A 10524-nucleotide genomic window follows, 5' to 3' on the forward strand; every position below is an offset into this window, starting at 1 on the left:
ATATATATCTCTTCTTCGTGTACGTAAAGTTAGGAATCAATACGTTTTACAACCAATACATACTGATAGTATAATCTAGAAGTACATAGAAATAAAATAATTTTGATCAATTTAAGAATATATTATTAATGAAACATTAATGAAACGAATATTATTAAGAATATATTATTATTAATTAATGATATTCCGCACATAGTATTTTGTAACCCGATATCCTATGAAATAAGGAAGACATTAGTAACTTCAATATTGATGAACTATCTAGCGGTCTATAGCCGAACTATCATCTTCTTTATTTTATTTTTAGCTTCTTTGTCATTAACTTGTGATGTCGATAGCAAATGAGCAAATCCAAAACATACATTTGAATTATGCGAATGTGAATGTATTTGGATAGCGAAAGAATTTAAAAAATCCTGAAATCTCGTATACCTACCTTTACTTCTTCGTACTCTTCCTTACTGTGAACGTTATTCATTCGTGCACAAAGAGATATTTCTTACCTTGTTGTTTTTAACAGGGGCACAAATCCACTGGCGCCAGATGCGGTGGATCTAACGCAATTGAATTCCGTCAGCGAGTGGCTAGCTTCCATCAAGATGTCACGATACGCAGAAAGCTTTGAGCGGGCGGGCGTGACGACGTTGGAGGCAGCAGCGCGCGTCACCGTCCAGGAGCTCACGGCCCTCGGCATAACGCTCGTAGGACATCAGAAGAAGATCATGAACAGCGTGACGGCATTGCGGGCGCAAATGTCCGCCACTTCCCAGGGTTTCCTTGTGTAACCATGACCGCGACCTCAAATCCCGCGAACGAATCGTACGTAGAAATCGGCTGATTGGCACGGAACATCGCTATCCCTATGGATCTCACGAATTTGAGGCGCCCCGACGCGTCGCCTCCGCGAGAAGCGAGACGATGACCCTTCCATGTATCATCTAGGACTCGTGATTACCTAGTCAGAGCAACGATGTCCTCGAAAGAATATCTCTTCGCGCGCAAATAGATCCGTTGAACTAATTGGGGGTTGATTCATTTGAGGCAAAGCTTTCATGATACCTCCGAAACGATACGCGAACATCGTCTCACTTTAACCGAGAGATTCAAAGCATTCGTGCTGCAGACATTCCACGTTAGCGAGAGTCGAAAAGAAATCCATTCTTCGCATTTACTCCTCTCAAAGAGAGGGAGTACGAGGACCACGCATTCGCCATCTCGCATATAAAGTGCAACGACTTTTATTCAATATATAGAACGACACACCTATTGCGAAACTTCCGTGATTTGTAAGTGTCAAAGAAATCTAACGCCTTACGGGAACGGATCATTCACGAAGCTCGTTTCAGAATGTGATTCTTGAAAGATCATTGTGAAAGAGTCTTAATGGGATCAAATGTAACATACTCTCCCACGAACAACGAGCGCCAAAACTCTTTCATTTCCTAAGCCGTTTCGGTGATCGATCTATCTAAAGATCAGACTGACAACGGAAATAAACGAGCCCTATAATCACTGCCGCGAAATCTTTTATCACTTATGAATGTTCTCCTCTTAGTTTAAAGTATTTGTGTAACAACTGTTGGATTGTATACACTATACATTTTTTTCGGAGACTTTCATTTGAGATTTACAGCCGAATTCTTTTTTTTTTTTACTATTCTATTATCGCGCTTGTTAGGTTTTGTAACATTTTCTACTGAATGGCAGCTCATTTTAATTCGTATGCATCTGCGATATAGAACATTGAACGGCGAACATATCGGCCTAAATGTCGTTCGAATATGTCTGTTCCTGGCCTCTTTTAAGTATACTAAAGTTACGCGTTTGTCTATAACGATCGACATAGCAATACGCATCTGACAAGGAAAACTGACGATTAGAGAAATATAGGACCGTATCACGAGGGAACTGTACCAAAAATCAGATCGTAGTTTCCGAAATCGGTAGCGTGACAACAGTGTAGGTTCATTATTTCGTGTAGTGAATGTAGCGAGTGCATTACACTATTACGCATATGTCTGGTAATATACACGAGAACAAGAGAATGTTTACTCTTTACGCTAAATTACAACTTTATGCCTTTGCATTACCTATATGGAAACGTCGTACACGCGCGGCCTATATGTATACCTTTCGATTATAATGACAAACGACGAAACGAACGAAGCGAATATGTGCCAACGCGAGTGTGCAAGAGTTATTTTAGCGCGAGACTGCGTGACACGGGATAAATGAATGGAAAATGAGTGGACGCGTGAATGTGAGTGTGAATGAAATCGGTGAGTGACGAGAATCTGCAGCGACCCATTTTTCGCGCTATATTTATATGTACACGAGCGTGCGATCGCGAAATCATTCTATATATACATATACATATAAATAAATATTGTGTTATAAATACTACACTGTGAAAAGGGACGAACGGAAGTAAAACCGATAGGAAAAAAGCATAAGAGACATCCGTTCGCATCGGAAAGCAAAGGACGCGAGGAAAAACGATTTCAAACGCGTCCCCTATTAGTGAGCAATGTGTTAACATATCAACATTATCGCGTAATGCAATGTGAGCGCAAGAAGGGACGTGCGTCGTTACTTGAGATCGAGTTGAAATTACTCTGATTGATCTTCGATTCTATTCTCGGATCATAGCGAACGACAAAAGAGAAAAGCTAGCCGGAAAAAGAGAAAAAACATAAAGAGAAAATGAAATGTAAAGTCGGAGAGTGTAAGATATACGGAAAAAATACTCACGTATACGCGAGCAACGATGCGTGCAATACGAGGCACGCGCATTCACGAGAGATAACATTTTTTTATTTTTACAGTCCGATCGAGGAGTTTCCTCGCGAAGCAACGTCCATTCCAATACATATACATGTATCCATAATAGAGAACCGTTTCCTTTCCTTAGAGAACAGAAAGATAGAGGAGCCGAGAAGCTTGTTTTACCGTATCTCGTTACATCCGTATTCGCTAATCGTAAAGACTGCATCCCGGGTCGCGATACGTTATATCCGGGATACACACGTTACTGGCGACTTATCTTAAAAAGAGACCAACGGAGTGGCAGACATATGCGTACGAAAATATTACGCGTGAGATTAATTAAACGGCTTCCAAGTGAGTTCGGCGAGCCACAGAGAAATTTTTTTATTTTCTAATTTAACGGTTTAACGTTAGTAATATAGTCTACGATGTATATCGAGGCAACGTTGGATCGCGATAGAGAGAAGCGGAAGGCGTGTTTTGAGAGGCGAGATTTCTCGCATTCGACAAGATACAAGACAACGACAAAGCGAACATCTTTCGCAAAGTCCCAGCCAATTCTCCTTCCTTTAATCAAAGAAGAGGCGAAAGTCTCGCTCCAGCAAAGCGCTAGACCGGTAATTAAAATCGATCGCTTCTATCTCGAAGCGCGATCCAACGATGTTTCCCTCGTAAACGAAATGTTGCTCGAAGTACCGCGAGCAAGGAATGTCGGAATACGCTTTGGTGTCTTTCGACTCGCCGTACCTCCTTCCGCGCACGTATCAGTGAAGAAACGGAAGAGAAGAGCGAAAAACATCGTAGAAGGCTGCGCGGCGAGAGCAAAATCTCCCTTAGGAAAAACAAAAAGAAAAAAAGAGAGAGAAGGCTACTGAAGAACGGCGACGATTATGAAGCAATAAGTGAATACCCAAATGCAGATTTTTATATAGAGAATGTTAACAAATTTCAGAAAATATTAATTATCGATAGCGCTATCTTCCTAAATGTTCGTATTAAAGATTAAACGAGAAAAAAGGTATGATAAAACGGTGAGATTGTGCGGGATCTCGGCTGAAAGGGAAACGGAAGAAAGGAGAGTCGTGTGCGTTAGGCGAATTTGAGCCATAATCTCATTTGTAATTTACTTCGGTAATAATTCAGCCAAGATCCCGCGGACGGAAGAAAAAGGTTTTAAGAACTTTCTCAAGCTATAATTGTCTGTGTTTTAGCGATGAGTCTGCGAGTGCGACCTGAAGTTTTACGAATGCTGTTAATTTCGATATTTAGATTTCATAGAGCTCTATCAATATCACACAGAAACACACACATGGCTACTGTTAGGCACAGGGGGAGAGAAAATATACGAAATCGAAAATATATTAGATGAGAGCGAGGTACGTCGCATAGGACTTCTCCGATTTTTCTTTTGTTTTCCTCGATTTCTCCGCAGAAATCTTAGGATCATTTCCAGTCTACTTTTTTTTTCTTCTCCTAGAAAGGAACGAAATTTTACTCTACGCTCTCAAAGTTTTCAATCATACTTCATGTTACATTGTTTTAGTTTTTCTTCAAAAAATCCATATCATTAAATATAAATAGATACATATGCATAAGATATGTCTATATGTTTTCTTTGATATAATTTCGTTCGTATAATTTTTGTTTATGTGTAGAAAAAATAATTTAAAAACTAACTTTTGTATTTTTTTTTTTTTTTTCTAAAAAAAAATTGCAATTACATTATATAATATTCTATATGTAATTTTGTATACAATTTTATATTAAATATGATTTTATATGGATAATTTTTTTATTTTCGCAAACTTCACTTTTTGTGAAAAAACATAATGCAAAAGTTATCCTAATTTTTCAATTTTTATTATTTTTTTCTATGTACGAGATTATCAGAGATTATAGAGAGAAAAGAAAGAAAACATATTTTTTATATATAATAACATATATATGTATTTAATATTTATATTTAATTAAATATGGACTTTTTATCAGAAATCATATACGTATAAAATTTTATTCAGAGAAACGAGATCGGAGAGAAAAGAGCATCAGGAGAAAACCTGAAAAATCAAAATTACTTCAATTCGCTCGAGTGTCTCCGTTGCGGTGAATTTTTTGTTTTTCTCTTTAGTGCTTCTTTTTTCAATTTGCCAGCAAAGAAAGAAAGCGAGAACGGCAAGCGGCTGAGAAAAGAAAATTGCCTATGTCGCTTAATCCTGTGTAATCGATTTTATAACGCTACTATTATTTATTAAAAGAAGAAAACCTTATTTATTTCTTAGAGATCTGACTAAATTGCAAAACGTTCTAATTATCATAAGTTATCTATTACTATTATAGGGCAGAGCGATGTATTCTTCCCCTATTTCTAGAGTTTCCGAGTGAACTCTGTCTTGTAAAAAGAATGTGAAACGAAGCTACAGCTACAGTGATAAATGAACGTTGTATCGAATCTGTACGCAACTAATTATATTATATTATGTTTAGTTAAGCGTTAATTAAATAACTTACCAAGCGCGTTGTTTTCTTTTTCTTTTTTTTTTATTTTTACTTTCCACGACTCTCTTTACAGCGAACTCTGTCAAAGTACCTGCTTCGAAAAACGAAAATCTATGAGGAAAAGTAAAGCATTATACACAGGTACCGTCCCATATATTATACATAATTCACAGAAAGAGAGACAGACACACACACGCGTCGCGTAATCATCACACACATAAAACACATACACACACATACGTACGATAATTTATATACACTCGCCGAGCTGAGTTTTCATAAAAAAAAATTGGTTAAGCGAATCACCTCCGTGTGTCTTCGATTCATTGTATAAAGAAAAATGCAAAAGGGGGAAAAAGAAGCGCGAGCAAGGAGTTACTGTCGACAAATTTTGGAACGTGTCTAAAAACAATTTTTCCTATGGTGTTGTCAAGACGATGTTGAATGTACATAAGATATAATAAATAATATACCTTATACGATGTAAATCGCGACGATTTGTTCCTTCTCTATCCTCGCATCTTGTTAACGCGCCATTATATAATTATTGCTAGTATAACGGAATAAAATATAAAATTTCGATAATAGTAATATTTCTGTGCCATTTCTTTTGAAATCGATCGCTACGGAGTTAATTATAATAATTATTCCTTACGTTTCTTACTGTTGATAATAATTCCACAAGTCTTGCATTGCAATTGAAATGGGAAATTTTCAATGACAATCAATTTATTAGAAAGACGTAATGTAATTTAAAAATTATATTTCGTGCAAAGAAAGAAAGATTGAAGCGTCCCTAATGACAAATTTTCATAGAATTTTTATATGAATCGGAATACTTTTCAAAAAACTTAGAAAATTTACGTCTTTTCTTGAAATTGTTCACATATGTGAATTCTAAAATATTTTAAGATTTCTCATTCTAATTTCTGGAAAAACTCCTTCAGATTTTATTGGAAATAAATCTTAGAATATTTCAGAATTCATATTATACATACATAAAAAATTTTAGAAAAGATATAGACTTTCTTAACAATAAAAAATGTTTCAATATGAAAAAATCTGAAAATTTTTCTAAAAAGTTATAAAATGAAATATGAAAAACCTGAAAAATTTTGAAATTTACAAAAGTTCTGAAAAATTATATGCAAATTCTAGAGAACTCATCATGAATGTAAAAAAAAGTGCTTGCTTTTAGAAAATTGGAAACTTTTAAACTAAAGAAAGTTATATATATTTTATACATATATATATTTTTTTATTTATAGAAAAACATTTTATATTTGAGCGTAAATATCGCAACGCCTTGCAGCAAAAGAAATAGCTGGAAAGTGACATCTTGGAGAGCTCTGTTGATAAAAATTTTGGGGAGCACTAATTTTAATTATTACAAAAGGTCTTTTTGTAATATAGTTTTTTAAGCGCATTAGTACTTGAAAAATATAATTACATATAATTTTATATTTATTACTATATGCATACATATATACATATATATATGTATATATACACATAAATCTTTATTTTTCTAATTATTACTTACATAGATGATAAAAAAATGAATGATAACAATATATTTTTAAAAAATTATTTATTTTTATTTATTTATTTATGTTTAATAAAAATTTTCTATTATCGATAAATGAATATCAATCGTAAGTATTCTTAATTATTATTAACTCACATTTTTGTGGACAGATGACAGCACCAGATAATTTGCGTGCGTAAAAGCGTCTCTTCTCGAAATATGCCGTTTCCTCTTCCGTTTGGATCTGGATAAGGTTCGTAGCATTTTTGATACGATTTTATAATATCCATGTTGCGTGTATCAATCGTAAGATGCATTAATGTCATATGATTTCCGCAGAGATCTGCGGTGATCGATTATGGTTTACAATTCTATATAATTTAATTTCTTTTATTAACAAAGTAATTAATGTTGCAGAACCAAGATGGTACAGCGACTAACCTATCGGCGACGCTTGTCGTACAACACAAAAAGCAACAGAAGGCGTGTGTAAGTATCTATACAAATAGTAATAAATGATAATGTCAGATAAAATTCATTAACTTTCATTTACAGAGGAATTTTATTTTGTTAATGACATCGCGATAAATTGTTAAAGGTTTGAGGTTATGTTTTGATCGCTTGCTTTAAGTTTCGTAAAATTCACGTGTTACATACAGTGACATTAATCTTAAATTGTTGCTCTTATCAACATTTATTCAATTATTATTACTGCAATTTTATTTACTTCTTTAATTATATTTACTGCAAATAATCTGTATTCTGCAAAGTATTTAGAACTGTCATATTAAAGTGAATTTTTCTTGGCAAATTTTGTGAGTTATTATTAACAACTAAGATGAATTTTGTTTATAGCGTACGTACGCCGGGTGGTAAATTAGTTTACCAATACCTGAAAAAACCTAAAAAGATCCCAAGATGCGGACAATGTAAGGATAAACTCAGGGGTATCCAACCTGCAAGACCAATGGAGCGTTCACGTATGTGCAGACGTAAGAAAACAGTCAAGCGAGTATACGGTGGAGTCCTTTGTCACAAATGTGTAAAAGAAAGGTATGTATTTAACATCTTAAATTGCTCATATTTTAAATATTTATTTAATAAACATCAATTATATGTTTTACACATTTAACAAAAGCATCCTACAATACTTATATTTTAAATATTGATACACTAGAACAATTATTTGTCTTCAAAGCAGGATTAATCTTTACTTTATTAAATAAACCTGCAATAAGTTCTACGTTTATATAATATTTATAACAAACTGCACTGATTTTCAGGATTGTGCGTGCGTTTTTGATCGAGGAGCAAAAGATCGTCTATAAGGTTATGAAAGCACAGCAGGCTTCTGCAAAGACGAAAAAGACAGAGAAGTAATCTTGTGCTTTTTATTAAGTAAATAAAACAAGTAATAAAATCCCAAAAATGAACTGTTGCCACTATTTCATTATGTCTTGTTTAGTATACCGTACTAACTTATTTCATAACATACTCGTATAGTAAAACCTTTTTTTAATTAAGAATCCTATAAATATAAAAGATTCATTGAACATGTCTCAATGTAAATTCACCGTAATAGACAAAATATAAAGTTATTTATCTATTCTTATATGTGTCTAGTTACTTGAATTGAAAGAGTTCTATTATTGTTTAATAGATATATAATCGTCTATGCTGAATATTGCTGTTAGTACTTGTATCGATTTGGTATAATTTTTCTTACAATTACATTTTTTTATACTTGTTCTACTTATGCCATTTTTTTTAAATTTAATATTCAATGTTTCTAATTATGATAACAATATTACTACATAATTATTATACAACTGTTAGAAATAATAACGAGCTTTCATTACATGTAAATGAAGCTCGTGGTTGTAAAAAAAAACGAAATTAAAAGTAATGAATGATTTAATTGAAAATTAAGTTACAATAGATACTTAAATGAACATATATATTAAATTTTATAAATTTAATATGAAATTAAGTTCAAATGATAACTTAAAAGTATTGTATTAAATTTCATGAAATTTTTAACAGTGTATATTATTATAATAGACATTTTTAAAAATAACAAAATGGTAATTTCTTGAGCTCTCAATATTCAAAATAAATATTAATAAAAGGAAAAACAAATGAGAGCGAACATTGCAGTTGTTGGCATAAAAATATTTGTTCGAAATATATTTACTTGTACATTCCACATAAATTGATTTTCCCATATCGAACGTTTCGGCTTTTTTCTTCAAGTCATCTTGAGCGAGTTTACCATACAAGGAAGAAATACGCACACATTTTTTAGAGCAATGTACGTAAGGTTGCACGCACACATTTTTGAGAGTAATGTACGTAATGTTGCACGCAAGTTAATGACAGGCGCGGGAATGCGTGCGCAGAAAATGTATGATGTAAACTCGCTCATTCCATACGTGTATATACGTGGCTGCATTTAATAGGCGCACGTATATCCAGAGTATGCTTCGTAAAAGCATTACACGTAACATCATGAATTACCACGAATATGTACGTATTTCGTAATTCTATACCTATATAATTTAATGTTTATATCAATTTCTTGATTAAAATACCGGAATAAAATAATTTTTTGATAATTTTAATTTTAATTCTAATAAAAAACGAAAATAATAAATTTAAACAAAATACTTTTTTAATTTCTTACTATTTTACTTCCGAAGTAGAACTTCTCAGGATTGAATTGAATTTCAAATTCGCGAAACAGTAATCAAAATTGCGTTAGTATCTACATGGGAGATGTTTCATACGTACGAAGGATTCGGTTACTCTCTCCGCGTATGGCGATCTACTTGTAAGAACATTTGCAGCTTTGGAGGGGGGGGAGGAAGGGGGACAGTTCCGTGGACGATCGGCGACAGGTATTGTGTTACCGATTATGGCAAAAGGGCTGCTCGCAAAACCCGTCTCGCGGGACTATTGCGAGTCTCGCTAGCCTCGGAACGCCTAACAAGTGCCTTATTTGTTCGGCACACGTATGGACATATATGTAGGTACCCGGGGATCGGATATACGCGCGCTATAGTTTCCACAGTGCAGTGGTGCAGAAACGTTCGCGTCGGCGAGCGGCGAGAGCTGTAAAGGCTTGTCACCTGAGAATGCGGACAGCGCGGCGAGTTGGCATTAAATGCCTGGCGTTCCCCATGTTATGCTGCGCCTATCGTTTACCGTGTCCTGAAAAATGTTATGGCTAGAACTCGACGGAATTTTTCTTTGCCATTAACCCGTTCGTGGTCCCGCAATAAAAACATTCTGACCAATTCAAAATGTGAATATATAATTTATTTAAAATGCAGCATATAACATGGTTCAATAATATAAATTAAAAATAAATGTTTAGAAAGGCTATGAACCAAATAACAATAATGTAAATGTATAAATCTAAGAAACAAATATAATTATCATGATCTAAAGCAAATAACAAGTAACAGTCGTTTCGAGCCCGGTCGGGTCTTCTTCAATGTTACATATAAACATAATTAAATAGAACAGATAAATTAATATACTTAAATTAAATGGGTCAATTAATAAAATAATACAAAAAAATGAAAATCTGTCTTCCAATCTCCTACTTTCTTAATGATTCCTTCACTCTGTGTATCGCAGCCAGAGAAAGACGATTTTTCGCAATACAACTTCCTAATTTTATACTCTTTTGCCAACGTGGAATTATTCTTGGCAGAAGAAATTTTGTATAT

At 33.9% G+C, this 10524-nt stretch overlaps 2 protein-coding genes across 2 annotated transcripts in view; both read left to right on the forward strand.

Moving 5' to 3' along the window:
* LOC105627637 (ephrin type-A receptor 4) overlaps positions 1 to 785 on the forward strand; it is a 58546-nt gene extending 57761 nt beyond the window's left edge. Inside the window, exon 13 of the mRNA XM_012208916.1 lies at positions 521 to 785. Coding sequence (XP_012064306.1) covers positions 521 to 785 — 265 coding nt within the window. The remainder of the gene's footprint in view (positions 1 to 520) is intronic.
* Positions 786 to 7025: 6240 nt separating this feature from the next.
* Positions 7026 to 8404, forward strand: LOC105627532 (60S ribosomal protein L34-like). Its single transcript, XM_012208812.1, has 4 exons — positions 7026 to 7043; positions 7208 to 7279; positions 7646 to 7843; positions 8074 to 8404. Exons 2-4 carry the CDS (start codon positions 7215 to 7217, stop codon positions 8168 to 8170), a joined length of 360 nt encoding a protein of 119 aa, XP_012064202.1. The 5' UTR covers positions 7026 to 7043; positions 7208 to 7214; the 3' UTR covers positions 8171 to 8404.
* The last annotated feature ends 2120 nt before the right edge of the window (positions 8405 to 10524 follow it).

The sequence above is a fragment of the Atta cephalotes genome, assembly GCF_000143395.1.
Source record: "Atta cephalotes unplaced genomic scaffold scaffold00009, whole genome shotgun sequence".
NCBI lineage: Eukaryota > Metazoa > Arthropoda > Insecta > Hymenoptera > Formicidae > Atta > Atta cephalotes.

Coding starts and splice junctions, on each gene's coding strand:
- LOC105627532 (XM_012208812.1), top strand. CDS start 7,215: ATGGTACAGCGACTAACCTATCGGCGACGCTTGTCGTACAACACAAAA. Junction 7,280..7,645: donor AAAAGCAACAGAAGGCGTGT/GTAAGTATCTAT, acceptor TTTTGTTTATAG/CGTACGTACGCCGGGTGGTA. Junction 7,844..8,073: donor CACAAATGTGTAAAAGAAAG/GTATGTATTTAA, acceptor ACTGATTTTCAG/GATTGTGCGTGCGTTTTTGA.